The sequence below is a fragment of the Littorina saxatilis genome, linkage group LG6 (assembly GCF_037325665.1).
Source record: "Littorina saxatilis isolate snail1 linkage group LG6, US_GU_Lsax_2.0, whole genome shotgun sequence".
In the NCBI taxonomy this organism is placed as follows: domain Eukaryota; kingdom Metazoa; phylum Mollusca; class Gastropoda; order Littorinimorpha; family Littorinidae; genus Littorina; species Littorina saxatilis.
In genome coordinates, this window is record NC_090250.1 from 31,388,482 (window position 1) to 31,406,030 (window position 17,549).

Here is a 17,549-nt window from a genome sequence, read left to right on the forward strand (position 1 = left end):
AGGATAAAGAGAGAATACTACATGGCTTGCTGTGAACAGCTCGCGACTCTATACCATAACCCGTGAACCATGAAAGCCTCAGGAGTGTTTACTTACAATATCATTTCTTCATTATACAGGGTGCAACTCTCTTCTCTCTGGCTGTCCTCTGTACCTCCTGCATAAACTACAAAAAGTCCAAAACTCGGCAGCACGCCTCATTCTCAAAGCACGAAAACGAGATCACGCAACACCACTCCTTCGCACACTGCACTGGTTACCTATTGAAGCCCGCATTGACTACAAACTGTCCACCCTCTGCTTTAACTTCTTTTCGGGCTCGTCTCCTGCTTACTTCTCTGAGCTCCTCACCGTCTATTCTCCAGCAAGACAACTCCGTGCCTCTTCTGACTGTCGCATCCTTACCATTCCACACACAAAAACCAAAACATACGGACAACGCACTTTTACTTTCTGCGCACCCACACAATGGAATTCTCTCCCCTTTCACATCCGCCACTCTTAGTCACCCCAAGCATTCAAACGAGCACTTAAAACACACCTCTTCAAGAAATACAACCCCTGATTTTGTTTTTCTCAGTCCATCAGTAGGCTACATATAGTGTATTTGTTATTTTAGTGATAATGTGATAATGTATATAAACATCGAGGGCTGTTTTCAGAATTGTTGATAACATGTTCTGTTTGATTAAGGGTATTCAGCTGGTATTTCCTTGTTTTCACTACCTATTTTATTCATGTTTTTATTACTTAGTTAGTGGAAGAATGTTTTGTAATGTATGTTTGATGGTGTATGCTTTTAATTAAGCGTTGTTGACTATGAATGTAGATGTAAATGCTTGTATAACTGTGTTTTAATTTTAAATGTGTCAAGCGCAAAGAGCATAATTGTAAAGTTATGATGTTGCGCTATATAAATGCTCATTTATTATTATTATTATTATTATTATTATTATTATTATTATTATTATTATTATTATTATCCCGTGTTTGTTGTTAGCTTGGGAGAATCAGTGCAATTGTTTGCATACGGTCGGGCATCGAGGAGAAGAAAATGGAAAGAGACAAAGTGGAACTGAAAAGCCATTGCATTAATAGGAGAAGAAAATGGAAAGAGACAAAGTGGAACTAAGCAGCCATTGTATTAATAGGAGAAGAAAATGGAAAGAGACAAAGTGGAACTAAGCAGCCATTGTATCAATAGGAGAAGATAATGGAAAGAGACAAAGTGGAACTAAACAGCCATTGTATCAATAGGAGAAGAAAATGGAAAGAGACAAAGTGGAACTAAACAGCCATTGTATCAATAGGAGAATAAAATGGAAAGAGACAAAGTGGAACTAAACAGCCATTGTATAAAGGAGAAGAAAATGGAAAGAGACAAAGTGGAACTAAAAAGCCATTTTATCCTACATACGTGAGAGAGACACCCGTGAGATAATAATCGTTCAAATCACACGTGTGTATATCATGTAAATGAGGTCATGTCAAGCAAGTCTGGCAGGGACCTGTATTTCCACTGCTTACGGTGCCAAAGTCACCGAGACAAACGTCATTATAGAAACAAAAATTGCGCTCGCTAATTACCCTCCATTTTATCATTTCCTCTTGAACGAATGCTTTTGATAACGTGAGCCAGTCATTGCAGTTGTTGGCTATTCGCTCTCTTGAGCATGACGGAATGATAACGTGAGCCAGTCACTGCAGTTGTTGACTATTCGCTCTCTTGAGCATGACGGAATGATAAGGTGCAGAGAGAAAGTAAGGAACAACATGAACATATGGAAAAATCAGAGCGAGAGAGAGAGAGAGAGAGAGAGAGAGAGAGAGAGAGAGAGAGAGAGAGGGTAACATAGAAAGAGACAGAGACATAGGCAGAAACAGGGTCAGAGAGACAAAAAGACAGACAGACAGACAGTTAAGATTGGGAGCTAGCATGGGAAAACAGAAATGTATTGCACAATAAATGAACTCACCATATATTCACTGTACTCGCTGATATCAGAGCTGGGCACAGGAGAGGAAGCGGTGGAGGTGGAGGCGATCGTCACGTGCCGAGCTTTGTCCTTGTCTCTCTTCTCTGTCTGTGCAGTCTGCAATTGATGTATACAGATTAAAATACATCCCTGCCAAAACGCACACTCCTTCCCGAGTAAACAGTTCGGCTTATCATATCAGAACTGGCCAGGATTTTATACCCAATATTGACGGACTGTGGGATATTTTGATATCACTATCGAAACAGACCAACAGCAGAAGATATCATCCCACAGTCCGTCAATGTTATATATATTGCTATTTCTCTGGACATTTTGTATTCCCTGTAAAGAAATTACAAAAGTATTTGTCTCAGTTTTGGCTGTTCCATATCCCTGCCTCTGATTATTTTTTGTTTGTTCACTCTTTTCTTGTACTTTCCAGTATTTCCAAATGTCTTTAAAAAAAAAAGTAATTAGTCACTTGCTTGACTAAATTCTGGGATAATTACATTTTCATATATATTTTTTTGTTTTTAAATTTAGCTGTCTTTGTTTTTGAAGTGGGGAAGCAATAAAGAGGTCGTCGATATCAAAACTGATATCGACGGAAATGTCGTCGATATCACTTTTGCAATGAGCTCAGTTTTGCCCAATTGACCAATGGAAATCTATGTAACATATAAAATAGCAATATTATGGCATACAGTCATCCCTCCACTTGGTGATATACCAAACATGAACATCTTGGGTGCTCTCTGTTCAAAGTGGGAATTTTTGGCGAATTTATTTCAAGGAATTATTTCATCAAATGAAATTTCAGCTCACAACATCAAGCAGTCAGACTGTTCATTGTTGGTATGTGACCAAGTGGCGGGATGATTTTATTCCATGTAACAGCCTGGCCAGATCTGAGCTGGTGAGCCCAACTCTTTTCTCGAGAAGGAGTGTCCTTTTAAGAATAATTCTGTTTTTTAATCAGCACCCGATACATATTGAAGCATTTTGTATTTTATTCCACCTACAAAAGATGTGAAAGCATTCCGTGTGGGGAGGGTTCGAGTAATGGTGTTGTCTGTGCACTCCTAAAACTTGTGTACGTGTGTCTTTCATGTTGAGTCTATTCAGGCGATATTGTCACAAATATGAAGTATGTGCAATGTGGAATGGTCCTTATTTTTTAGGTGCTTGAGCAGTTCTGTGATTGTAGTAGTTTTGTGCAATGTGACTCTAGGTTCAGGTGCTTGAGTAGATCTGTGATAGTCTGTTAATACTGTTGTTTTAAACTGTCTAACTGGCTAGATTATGATTATATAATTTTATGTGATGATCTGACTAAATGATAATAATTACGTGTACTACTTACTTTTGAATGGATTATAATTTTTAGGTATTGTTCTAGTATTCACTAATGTTGCATTGATATTACTGGCACCCCTTTTAAACTGATATGGTTTTTACCTTTACAAGGCGACGATGTGAATTTGTGATGTAGATATGTGGCTGGTTATGTGTGAGTATGTAAATAATTGTGTGTGTGTGTGTGTGTGTGTGTGTGAGTTGTGTCTGTGTGTGCATGACAGTGTTATGTACGTATGCATGCATGCATGGTGATGTGTGTCTGCATATGTGTCTGGTTGGTTTTTATTTTATTTTTACCGTGCCGTGCCAAGATGAAATCCTTTTGCAAAATTGGTGAATAAATATCTTGTATCTGTATCTTGTATCTTGTAATACGCATGTGATCTAATTTGTAATGGGACATTTTGGAACCTCTATATGCCTACGTATTATATATACCCACAAACACGAAAACGGACAGATTTAGACACAAACAGACATTTGAACAGAATAAAAGTAGACGTCAATCTCCCAACTGCATCTCTCTTTTCATGTCTCACTATCTCCCTGTCTGTCCGCCAGATTCTCATACCGTATCTTCCCCTTCACGCATGTTGACGTCATCAGCAGCATCTACGTCATCCTGCCCGACGTCATCAGGTTCCTCAAAGTCCTCCAGCTTTCTGGAATCTTCGCTTGTGGCGCTGCTGTCGGTAGCTGTCACCACGCCTTGTACTGGAGCCGCTGTGTCACCCGGCTTGGGCGACAGCTGTCTTTCTGCTTCGCGGAAACCCTGGAAATGAATGAATAGATATATATACAAATAAAGAAAGAAAGAAAGAAAGAAAGAAAGAAAGAATTTGAGAAACAATTCAAAAATAGAAAAAAACAAATAAATAAACAAATTAACAATAGATAAATAATGAATAAATAGAAAAATAAATACTGTGTTCATTTTGTCTCTCTAACAGACGTGACACAAACGCACAAACATTTTGCTCATAAACGCGTGCTGATACTCGCAACTTCATACAACATTCAAACTTCTGGTCTAAGATCTTTCTCCTGGTTTATCAGGAATGTCAGCTCGGTTGCTCGATCACAGCACATCATAGCGTATCTGGATGGAACCCATTGGTATGCGATTAGACAAAATAGTCGCCTTTAGTTGTAATTCATCCACCTTGACCAATAGTCATCTGCTGGAAATGTATAGTGTTGGAAAGATATGATCAATAGTTGTACCACGAGCAAAACCACAATTATTCTTCTGAAAGTGTCTCTTTTGGAAGATCGCGTTTAAACGCAGTCAGGGTTTCTCTTCTGCTAAGTCAATACGCTAGAACAAGAAATATTCTTCAAAGATGTGAATTTCGAAAACAAAATCACAAAAAGGACAATCAACAGTTATACAAAAAAAGTCTTACAAAGATCGTCTCAGCCGTGGCCTTCTCCTTCGGGTCGTCGAAGAAGCCTTCATCGTTGAGTACCTTCTCCAGGCCTTTCTTGGTCTTGTACTGCCTCAGGTAGGGGATCTCTCGTTCCTCATCAGACAACCCGGCTACCTCCCCCTTGCCAGACTGGCCAGGGAACAAGCCTCGTTTCTTCGGTGAGTTCTTGTTCTTTAGACCACGCGCTCGCATCTTGAGTCGGTTCAGGAGAGAGCGACGTTGCTTGCGCTCGGGTTGGTGCTCTTTCTCGTCCATTTCTCGCGTGACGATGGCTTGCGTGTGCTCCTTAGTGTCCTGGGCCTGAATGCAATACAAGACAAATAAATAAGTGAGGGGGAGAGAGGAAGAGTGAGAAAGAGAGAGATAGATAGAGAGAGATGGAGAGAGTTTTGTCGTTTTACCTTTTACCTCAATGCTTGTGGCCACCATGGAATAGAAATCTTCGAAATGTCTCCCAGACCCACTGATTCCAAACCGCAATTTGCTTTTATATAGCCCAGAACGCATTAATGTGAAGCACGTTAAACCGTTTATTGATTAGCAAATAGTTCATCCGCTCCAAAGCCGTAATGGCTTTGTGTGTAATGTTCTAGAATAATTCCTCAGACGCTTGCTTAATGGCTTGCATAGTGATTTTTTCCTTAACCACGCGCAACAAGAGAGACATTTATGCAGTTTTGAGTGACTGAGATTCCCTATCTGTAGTGCCTGAAACAACCCACTATGTTTTTCTCAGGTTTTCTGCAACCTCATCATGCATGCACCATTTGTTTCTGGCATTTTTTTATGCACATGCTTTCAACAAACAACGCATTGATGAAGTTCATCAAATCTACTAACATGTGACACAACAGTTCTATGATTATTACAGTTATAGCTAAGAAAGGTATTATTCTGACAAATCTGTTCTTATACTGTAGTTATAAAGAAAAGAGCTGTGCACTTTTACCATAATCTTGTCCAGTCGTGTTCTTCGTTTTTCTTTGGCTTCTTGGATCTTCTCCGCAATGTCCTCTCCATCTTCCCCAGACAGCGACCTGTCGGACGAGGCTGTCTCGCTGTACTCGCTCACCACCTCCTCCTCCACCTGAAACGTTGACATTTCATGTTGTTTTCTGTCTGAAACGTTGACATTTCATGTTGTGTTCTGACTGAAGCATTGACATTTCATGTTGTTTTCTGTCTGAAACGTTGACATTTCATGTTGTTTTCTGTCTGAAACGTTGACATTTCATGTTGTTTTCTGACTGAAGCATTGACATTTCATGTTGTTTTCTGACTGAAGCATTGACATTTCATGTTGTTTTCTGACTGAAGCATTGACATTTCATGTTGTTTTCTATGCATTGATATTTCATGTTGTTTTCTGACTGAAGCATTGACATTTCATGTTGTTTTCCGTATGCATTGATATTTCATGTTGTTTTCTGACTGAAGCATTGATATTTCATGTTGTTTTCTGACTGAAGCATTGATATTTCATGTTGTTTTTTGTATGCATTGCTATTTCATGTTGTTTTCTGACTGAAGCATTACTATTTCATGTTGTTTTCTGTGTGAACTGCTATTTCATGTTGTTTTCTGACTGAAGCATTAATATTTCATGTTGCTTTCTGTATGCAACTGCTATTTTTTAAACGTACCCAAATCTGCCAGAAATGTAGCCACCTTTCCCCACCTCACCCCCCAAAAACAACAGCGACAACAACAAAACAAAACAATAACAAAGCGAGAAAGAGAGAGAGAGAGAGAGAAAGAGAGAGAGAGAGAGAGAGAGAGAGAGAGAGAGAGAGAGAGAGATTTACACTTAATTACTTGATCCAGTCAGAGAAGTATAAAGGAGGAAAACAAAAACCTACCGTTGTTCCATCTTCCAGGACACGTGTCTTTGTGTAGACGTGCTTCTTTTTCCTTCGTCGTCGTTGTCGTCTTCGTCGGCGACGTTTCTGTTTGGGCCTCACTTGTGTCTTTCCTTCCTCATCCACGTACTGGCAACACAATTACACTAATTGACGTGTGATTCTTACAGAAAAACTAAACACATGTACAAATAAAAAAACAAACAAAAAACACAAACAAACAAACAAACAAACAATAATTTTTGAAGCTAAAGTGGACTTATGGAAATATGCATACTTGATTCTGGAGTTTGAAACGCCAACGCCTTAGTTCCAGAACTATAGATTAAAAAGTGATGCACATAACTAAGGATACAAAGCGCTAGCGGCGTTTTCGATGGAAAAGATTGAAAAACGTATATCTTTTAAGCACAAAACAATCACAAGAACACAGTATGTTGTCAAAAGGCTAAACGTCCTGTCGTCAGAGATTACGACACAACTTCAAGAAGTACGAGCCTTTAAAATAACAACGATATTCAAATAATCTGTCACCGATTTGGCACGCAAACGCCAACGTCAGTATTAAATAACAATAAACATCCGAAAATGAAAATGAAAATGCCTACCTCTTCCCAAGAATCATCGGAATACTCCCACTCTCCATCCGGCTCATACTGAAACGAAAATACACAGAATACAAAGTTCTGACCAAATACAATTCGTAGTTTTTTTGGGTACTTTTAGGCACAATGCAAGGACGTTTATGGCGGTAAACTTGACAATAAATGTATTCGTTTTTTTACATTTGTGTGCTGTAATAATTTTCTATATTAATGCAATAGTTGTATAACCATTGTGTGCTGTGATATAAAAATATTGTTCATAGGGAAGGAAAATCAATAAACCGAAACTTACCCCTTCACCCTGGCGACTTGCATCCTGAAATTTGGAAAAAAATTGTTATCACATCTTGAAAGATTCGCGAGTGGAACCCTATCTCTCTCTCTCTCTCTCTCTCTCTCTCTCTCTCTCTCTCTTCGTGAACACACAGACACAGACAGACAGACACAGACAGACAGACAGACACAGACACAGACCCCCCCTCCCACACACACACAGCGTGCAGTTTAGCCAAGACATTTACTCATTATGAGTCCTACGTTAGACTTGATTGAGCTCAAAGTCGACTTTACGAAGTATTTTTTATTTTTGTTTTTGGTTACCGAAAATGCAATGCCAAAGCAAAGCGCAGCCAGCTTCGTGAAGTGGACTTTGCCCAATTAATGTCAGGCTTTACACAGGTTGTTCTTCGTTGAGGTTCCCACCTTTAGCTTCCCATCGGGTCCATACTGCTCCTTATGCCTTCGCCGGGACACGAAGTTCAGATGCTTTGGACCCTTGTCCTCCGCCACTTGATAGGTCTCGGCGTAGTGGGTACGGACCGGTCCCACCCCTCCTGGTCCAACTCCCCGCCTGCCGTGTGCCCCCCTCCCTCCGTCTGTGACGTCACCTTCGGGGCTGCGTCCGTAGCCAGAATCTACGGACAAGTGGGAGCCATCTGTGTGTTGGGTGGGTGCAGGCGTGGAATAAGGGGGTGGGGATACGTTGGGTTCGGAAGGGGGGTGATGGTGAAAGCGTTTGGGGGATTTGTGGTGTTTTTGTTGTTGAAATTCAGGGTTTGATAAGTGGTAAAGGGATTGATAGTTTGGTCGCATTTACAGCAGATATTAGGTACAAGTGGTTAACACATATCATTTTGGAAATTTTGTGTGTGTGTGTGTGTATGTTTGATATAATTTTTATAAAGATTTGTCGATTTATATTATTCGACATTCGGTGCACATTTTTGTGTGAAAGGATTGAAGAATTTATAAGTGGCCGTGTAGGGTTTGGTCACACACACGTAGACCAAATTATGTTTTATAAGGACATCGATTGTTTCCACCCAAAATGTCATATACATTTAAGATAAAGTTAATCATGCATACATGAGAAAACCATAATACATAAAATATAGTGTTTAAACGATAATAATTGTGTATATAATGTTAAAATACATGTGTGCAAGCGGGGGAGGGAGAGGTTATGAGGGGAAGGGGACAGGGGAGGGGGCAGGGAAGGGAAGGAGGAGAGGGAAGGTTATGAGGGGAAGGGGACAGGGGAGGGGACAGGGGAGGGGGCAGGGAAGGAAAAGAGGAAAGGAGAAGAAAAGGTTACACATGCATGATTATACACAAGATGCAAGCAAAAGCAGAGAAAAGGGAGCTTACACGGAAAGAAGAGGTTTTGTAGCAGCGACTTAACGTGCACATTTATAAGCAAAACAGTGTTAAAAACAACATATAGCGACTTGTATTCGTGTACCCTTCTCCTTTGTTACATGAAGTTAAAACAAACAAAACGATCGAACAAGCTTAAAAACAGGCACCAAAAACGGAAAATAGTTAAACAAATATTATTTGATTAGAATTAAGCAGACATAGAGGAAAATATAACTCAACGACGATACTGATCGAGGTGAATCATAAAGTACACTTGATGCAAACTTAGAGTGTTTACCACTAAGGCAAAACGTCAACAGATTCACAGCTCCCTCCAGCACAATTATTTCGCCCATACTGCTACGCTTTCCATCACTACCACCACCTCATCCCGTCCCCATCTCCTGGCAACTACATCAACCACAACCACGACAACAACAACAACACACAAAGTAACAAACCACCTCTCTAAAAACGGTACGATAAATATACGTACTATATATAAAACATCAGAACTTGTGAAAGAAACAATTGAAAGTCAGCAGAGACTTTCTTCTGAGATTTGTTAAAATCTCTTAGCAGAGCGAAAGAGAGAGAAGAAAGTATCCCTTCACAGACAGCCTATTGGGAGCATCAGACCCTCCTCACGGGGGAACGAGATTTACAAAGCAAAGTCCCTTTGTGGGGGACGTATCACAATGAAATCTAGTCCTGAGGAGGACCATTGTTTTAGTACCTATATATACAAATGGAATACACTGTGTAAAAAGCTATACACACTCTCATGTTCAGGCAGAAGGCGAAAGACAGTTGCATGCAACAGAAGCACAAGTTATGCAAAACAACCACCATCTGTCAAAGGTTAGCAAAGAAGTGGATTTACAAAACAGACCACGCAACCCCCCTCCTTCCCAAAGATATCACACTAAAATGTACACATACATATTTTGATAATACATTGATGTGATATACTGTGGTTGTTGAGAGAGCGAGCATCTAATATTATATTTACATTTGCTGAAATGCTAGCCCCATACCACACCCCATTCACCAAGCAATGCTGTAGAATGCAAGAAGAAGAAGAAGTACACCCAGGAGAATTATAAGAGGATGAAGAATAAGAAAATATAAAGAAGAGGAAGGAAGAGGAGGAAACGGATTAGTATCACGGTAGTAGCAGAAATAGTCGTCGTCGTCGTCTGAGCAGTAGTAGTTTGTTTTCTTACACGTTCCCTCTCCTTCCTCTTGTTTCAAGATGGCGGCCTCTTCCTCGTCCTTCTTGTGTCGCTTGGCACGTTTCTTGCGGCAGACGAGGCAGATGATGATGGCGATAATGATGATGAGGAGAAGGATGCTGAACACGATGATAAGGATGAGAATCAGATCCAGAGAGTCTTCATCAGTTGCTGTAAACGAAATGTTTCAATGAGCATCAGGTCCAGTCAACCATTCATTTATTCATTTACCTATCAACAATATACTAACAATTCATGCCTTTGCTCTTCTATCGATCGATCACTCATTTAGCCACATTTAGAAACTTTCTTTTTGTTTTACAGTTATAGATATAGATCAGAATGTGAATAGTTTTAAGCATGGAGCTCGTCATGTAAACTGAGAAAGAAACAAACTTTCCTCGGTCTCGAATAGCAATATTTGCTGTAGAGACAAAGTAAAACAATAACCAACCAACATTAGGCCACTCCTCCGTCTGTTAAGAATCCATCGATTAACCACCCCCACCCGCCCATTCCTTCACCTTTCCGTCCGTCGAACCATTCTAGCCATCTGTAAACTCCCCCTCCATCTATTCACACTGTAATACCTTGCCTTTCAGTCCAACGAGCCATCCATTCACAACCCCGTCATCTATTGACCTTCATCTATTGGCCTTCATCTATTGACCTTCATCTATTGACCTTCACCTAATGACCTTCATCTAAGGACCTTCATCTATTGACCTTCAAATATTGACCTTCATCTATTGGCATTCATCTATTGACCTTCATCTTTTGAACTTCATCTATTGACCATCCACACCGTTCAACATCCATTCAACAATCTGGGTGTTGGCAGACTACCAACTTACCACCCAATCAGCCAACCAAGCAGCCTAGCCTGCCAACTCACCAACTTACCAACCAGCAATGAAACAAAGTAAAAATACTCACGGCACTCCTCTGCAAGAAAGACAAACATGGGAAACATGATTAAAATCGCACAAAATTATTTTCAAAATTGACGATACTCTAGATAAATATGTTTGTCCAAATGTTTGCAGAGTGCAAACCTTTTACATCTTGAAGCTACAATGAAAATTAACACCAGATATCATAAGTGGCAAGCCACTCCTATTTTATATGTACCCAAATCTGCCAGAAATGTACCCCCCTTTTCCCAACCCAACCCCCCCCCCCCAAAGAAAACCAAAAAACAATAACAAAGAGAGAGAGAGAGAGAGAGAGAGAGAGAGAGAGAGAGTGAGAGAGAGAGAGAGACAGAGAGAGAGACAGAGAGAGACAGAGACAGAGAGAGAGACAGAGAGAGAAACACAGAGTGAGAGAGAGAGAGAGAGAGAGAGAGAGAGAGAGAGAGAGAGAGCTTTTTATGTATGTAGAATATGTTTATATTTGTGGCTGAATAAGTTATACATTTTTATTATTTTTTTAAATAAAGAGAGAGGGAGAGAGAGAGAGAGAGAGAGAGAGAGAGAGAGAGAGAGAGAGAGAGAGAGAGAGAGAGAGAGAGAGAGAGAGAGAGAGAGAGAGAGAGGGAGAGAGAGGGAGAGAGAGCCCGACAGAAAAAGAAGAGAGAGATCAAAGTGCTGAAGCATTGCCTGGCATGTTTGCTCAAAGTTTAATCAAAATAGTAGAGACGTTTATCAATGTACAACCACCAAATTGAATGGTATTCCTTACCTTTACGGTCATAAGTGAAAACATGGTCTGTTGAGATTGATGTAGGTGTCTGCGAGTCAAGACATGTGGAAGGGTTCTGAGACAGAGCCAGCGTGCTACCAGACAAACTCAACGCCTGAAAGACACAAACAAGAGAGTATTCATTTTTGCATTCTACATTTGTCTTTATTTAATGGTCACATTGCTATAATACCATTGCTTGAAAATTCGGGTCGTTCCATTCCCCTGGAAAGCTAGAAGCAACAATTAATATTAGGGCAACGCAAGTGTGTGCGTGTTTCGGTGCCATCAGCAACTTGCAGTTCCGAATTACACATAGTGTGGATATAAATTCGAAGATCTTCGAAATAAATACTCTTGTACACACACACACACAAACACACACTGACACACACAAATGCACAACCACCTTCGTCTCGATTGACTAAATGCAAAAAAACTCTCCTGATTACGCTCAGGTAACTCAAATACATGCAACAAAGGAGGAAAGAAAGAAAGAAACAAGTCGCGTAAGGCGAAAATACAACATTTAGTCAAGTAGCTGTCGAACTCACAGAATGAAACTGAACGCAACGCAACGCAGCAAGACCGTATACTCGTAGCATCATCACTCCACCGCCCGTGGCAAAGGCAGTGCCCGTGGAATTGACAAGAAGAGCGGGGTATTCGTTGCGCTGAGAAGGATAGCACGCTTTTCTGTACCTCTCTTCGTTTTAACTTTCTGAGCGTGTTTTCAATCCAAACATATCATATCTATATATTTTTGGAATCAGGAACCGACAAGAAATAAGATGAAAGTGTTTTTAAATTGATTTCGAAAAAAAAATTTCATAATAATTTTTATATATTTAATTTTCAGAGCTTGTTTTTAATCCGAATATAACATATTTATATGTTTTTGGAATCAGCAAATGATGGAGAATAAGATAAACGTAAATTTGGATCGTTTTATAAATTTTTATTTTTTTTTACAATTTTCAGATTTTTAATGACCAAAGTCATTAATTAATTTTTAAGCCACCAAGCTGAAATGCAATACCGAACCCCGGGCTTTGTCGAAGATTACTTGACCAAAATTTCAACCAATTTGGTTGAAAAATGAGGGCGTGACAGTGCCGCCTAAACTTTCACGAAAAGCCGGATATGACGTCATCAAAGACATTTATCAAAAAAATGAAAAAAACGTCTGGGGATTTCATACCCAGGAACTCTCATGTCAAATTTCATAAAGATCGGTCCAGTAGTTTAGTCTGAATCGCTCTACACACACACACACGCACACACACACGCACGCACATACACCACGACCCTCGTTTCGATTCCCCCTCGATGTTAAAATATTTAGTCAAAACTTGACTAAATATAAAAAGGTAATAAAAACATTTCCCGCATGGTTGCCCAAATATCTCAGATACACGTACAACACACGTGAAGCTGAAAGTGTCCACATCATCCTTGGTCGCATCCGTGTTGTAGACTGTCACATACATGGTGCCAGCAGCAGGCACAGTATGCAGACACCCCACGCTCCCCGAGTCTGCAATACAAGGTAATGTGTTACTTCCAGGTTACGACTGAAAAGGTTTTGTCCCTCTGACTCAAAAATAAGAAACTGGGACTAAGTACGTTTGATTTGCTTTTGTTTTTGACATGTTTAAGCTCGGCCACTTGAAATACAAAACAGTACAGTGCTAACCAGACATATGAGGTACAGACAGACAGACAGACAGACAGACAGACAGACAGACAGACAGATAGTTTAAAACTGACACACACACACACACATACACACACACACACCAAACACATCCACCCCTGCACCCACCTATCCACCAACCTACCACACACACACTCTTACATGTGCAATAATCCTGAAAATATCCAGTATATACCCACCCGAGTAGAAGGGCTTGGGGCTGCACGCAGTACCGGTGACAGAGATCTTGGTCTTGTCCTCACACACATCCAGACTTGATTCACACGAGGGGTCAGTGTTGTTGAACACACCGGTCAGGACGGAGGGACAGTCGGTGAAAGATGAGGTGATCGGGTCTGTCATAGAAAAAAAACAAGTACAGGGACTTCGTCTTGCGTCCCTGCTCGTGAATGAACGAAAGTTATTATAAGCTCCCAGTTTGAGAATGTTTGACATAAATTAAAAAAAAAATAGATGGAAAACTATCCACGTCTCGAACCCCACTCTATGTTAAAACTTGTAGTTATAACTTGACTTTATGTTAAAGAAAAAATCCCACAAACGCAGAGAGAGGTACAGAAAATAATGCAAACGTGTATATACACATGAAACCACTCCCAACATGAACGAATAAACATTCGTTATGACCTCTCTTAGACAAATAGAGCAATACCTGGCTTGAGGAGCAGATGGTGTCTGGTGCCTTGAAGAGTGCTATTCAGGGTGTCACACACCTGATCAGGTGACACCGACTGCCCGGCGTTGAGAGTCACCACGTAGTCCTTCCCTGCCGTCTCATTGACTATCAAAGGGAAACAAAACATCACGCCTTTGGTTTAAACAAGATTTTATTAATGAAATACAGGGTGGCATGTATATACGATATAAACATTTGTTGCCACACAACAAGCTAAGCTTATATTAAGTGTGGTTATAAATATGTACATCTAGATAGGAATTGTTATTTCACGTTATGTCAAGGTCATAGAATCACTTATACCCCTATGAGAACGCAAGACAGACAAGATACAAGTTTTACACACACACACACAAAAGAGGAAAAAATGCAGCAAAGAATTAGAGGATGTGACAGAGGACGGGAAGGACTGCAATATCGGGGAGATCCCGGGGGAGGAGAGTGGGGGGGGGGGGGGGTAACGCCTTTAACATTGCAGTGCTTTTTTGTACACATATCACGCAATTAGGCATGCTCGTTTGTGTTCGAAGACATTGACACGCCAAGTGACAGACAAAGTGACAGAAAATGTGACAGACAGGCTGACAGACAGGCAGACTGGTACACAGACTGATACACAGACAGACGGACAAAAGGAACATAGTTACACAGAAAGCCAGACAGACATAACACACACACACACACACACACACACACACACACACACACACTCACACACACACACACACACGAACAAACACACATACACAAAAAAAACACACACACTCACACACACACACACACACACACACACACACACACATACCCCTCTCAGACAAACGCACACACACATACCCCCTCACATACAAACACACACACAAACTCACAAACATACACACAAAAGCACGAAATAGCACACGCAAGCACACGCGAACGCATCCCAACAGGCACCTACTCACGAGCATTAATTACCTAGATTTTTGAAAACGAACTTACTCAAATGCCTCTGGTAGTACAGATACTTATTGTCCGTTTGTTTGGTCAACTCCAGACACATGTACACTCGGGTATCATTCGTGACGTCAGTTCTGGATAGAAAATTAGTTAAAGTTATTACCCGAGCATACCAGTTCTGTTTTCTGACATGGACACAGATCAATAATAATCACGCCCCTTATCTCCCCTCCCCGGCCCTCCGCCCTCATCGCTTAAATTCGTACCAAAAGTTGTATATATTTACATTTAGTGTTGAGGAAATGGTTTAACATAGACAAGGAAGCCAGACGAGGGTGGTGGTGGTGCGTGTGTGTGTGTGTGTGTGTGTGTGTGTGTGTGTGTGTGTGTGTGTGTGTGTGTGTGTGTGTGTGTGTGTGTGTGTGTGTGTAGAGCGATTCCGAGAGAAAACGAATGGACAGATTTTCAACAAACTTAACATTTAACATTTTCTATATGATACCCCCAGACGTGTATTCAATTCAAAAACAAATCTTTTTGGTGACGTCATATTCGACTTTTCAGTGAAAGTTGAGACGGCACCGTGACGACCTAATTTTTCAACCAAATGAATTGAGATATTGATCAGGCCATCTTTGACTCAGTCCGGACTATGGAACTACATTTTAGCTTGAAAGCTTTACAAATTAATTAATCTGCTCAGTAAAGATTTCATCAAAATCGAATTTTCACTAATTTCACCGGCTCCTAATATGGACCACCTCTTGTTCTGACAAACTAACGGCGCTAGAGCTCTCAAAACAATTTCATTCGCTTTATTCACCCTCTCTGGATAAGTTGCACATGTCAAAACAGTTGCAGAAACACAAACCTCAAAACCGTTAGGCTTTTTCTCTTTTTTTCACTTTTGGCAGGGTTCACTCTAAATTTGCCGCCTAAAACGGACTCGTTTCTGTCCACAGCCAAAGCTTTCATAAGGCCTAAAAAAAAAATAGGTGTGGTTACAGTAACCCGACCTACCCTATTTTTAGGGGCTGACCCTATAACTTTTTATTACATTTGTCCAAAAAAAAAAAAAAAAAAAAAAACGAGTGCAGAAAACGCAATGAAAGCGAAATCGCCCGAGTCGCACACTTATTTCCCTGTAAAGTAGGTTTAATTTGTACACATTAGAAAAAAAAGTAAAAAAAAAGAAAAAGTGATTGCCTACCTTCCTACCCTATTTTTTTTGGCTATGTTACCGTAACCACACCTATTTTTTTTTTGTGCCTAACATAAAAATGGCTATATATGACTTTCTTTCTTTCTTTCTTTCTTTATTTGGTGTTTAACGTCGTTTTCAACCACGAAGGTTATATCGCGACGAGCTATATATGACAGCTCAGACAGTATTTGTTACGTTTTAACAGTATGTACCCCGAGTTTCTACTGCAAACAAAAAATAATAGCAAAACCTCAAAGTATACATGTGTGAGTCCCCTAATATGGACCACCTTCAACAAATCGAAGAAAATAAAAACTAAAGGCAATTTCAATTAATTCATTAAGAAGCTTGCTGAAAATAACCTATAACTAGCCTCCAAGATTTCAAACAAATATAACAAATAGTCTTTTTTTTGTGGAAGTTGATAATTTCACTTATTATCACTCTGTTTTTGATAAGCTTCTTCAGTTTCCTGGTGTGCTTCAAATAATGCTCTCATCAACCCGAAACAGCTAAATCTAAAGCATATTTGAATTAGTCTGACTTGCACACTAAGTTGTATCATGTTATTTTGAAGTATAGGGGGCTTTTTACAGTGATTCGCGAAGGCCGCTTCACTGGTCCATATTGGGCGCCCAGGCTCCTAACATGGACCATTTGTGATTTTTTTCTGTATTTAATTTTTGCTGAAGGTCTATCAAAGTTATTTCACTCTAATTATGCCTAACGGTTAAACTAAGAGAGAAGGACTACCAACCACAAAATGAAACTTCTTCGCAAGAAAACAAGCTAGTTATCAGCAATAAACAAAAAGTGGTCCATATTAGGGGCCTTTCCCATACACTCGTCTTTTTGCACGAGTGGGTTTTTACGTGTATGACCGTTTTTAATAATAATAATAATAATAATGGACATTTGCTATAGCGCATAATCATATATATGCTCAATGCGCTTTACAATAACTAATGTTACCTATTAATGCCGTGTGAGATGGAATTTTTTACACAATATATCACGCATTCACATCGGCCAGCAAACCTGAAGCCTATTAGGGCGAGCATCCACCTTTCACGGCCTTTATTCCAAGTCACACGGGTATTTACCCACGGTTGGCCTAGTGGTAAGGCGTCCGCCCCGTGATCGGGAGGTCGTGGGTTCGAACCCCGGCCGGGTCATACCTAAGACTTTAAAATTGGCTATCCAGTGGCTGCTCCGCCTGGCGTCTGGCATT

The 17,549-nt window shown here is 40.3% G+C and overlaps 1 protein-coding gene across 1 annotated transcript in view; it reads right to left on the minus strand.

The window, feature by feature from the left end:
* Window positions 1-17,549, minus strand: part of LOC138967978 (uncharacterized) — a 47,151-nt gene that overhangs the window by 28,747 nt on the left and 855 nt on the right. Inside the window, exons 2-16 of the mRNA XM_070340540.1 lie at window positions 15,157-15,248; window positions 14,158-14,286; window positions 13,685-13,840; window positions 13,210-13,325; window positions 11,789-11,903; window positions 11,042-11,050; window positions 10,097-10,276; window positions 7,935-8,167; window positions 7,525-7,548; window positions 7,236-7,283; window positions 6,628-6,756; window positions 5,718-5,855; window positions 4,745-5,068; window positions 3,910-4,110; window positions 1,977-2,093 (exon numbers count right to left, since the gene is read on the minus strand). Coding sequence (XP_070196641.1) covers window positions 1,977-2,093; window positions 3,910-4,110; window positions 4,745-5,068; window positions 5,718-5,855; window positions 6,628-6,756; window positions 7,236-7,283; window positions 7,525-7,548; window positions 7,935-8,167; window positions 10,097-10,276; window positions 11,042-11,050; window positions 11,789-11,903; window positions 13,210-13,325; window positions 13,685-13,840; window positions 14,158-14,286; window positions 15,157-15,217 — 1,980 coding nt within the window. The 5' untranslated portion in view covers window positions 15,218-15,248. The remainder of the gene's footprint in view (window positions 1-1,976; window positions 2,094-3,909; window positions 4,111-4,744; window positions 5,069-5,717; window positions 5,856-6,627; window positions 6,757-7,235; window positions 7,284-7,524; window positions 7,549-7,934; window positions 8,168-10,096; window positions 10,277-11,041; window positions 11,051-11,788; window positions 11,904-13,209; window positions 13,326-13,684; window positions 13,841-14,157; window positions 14,287-15,156; window positions 15,249-17,549) is intronic.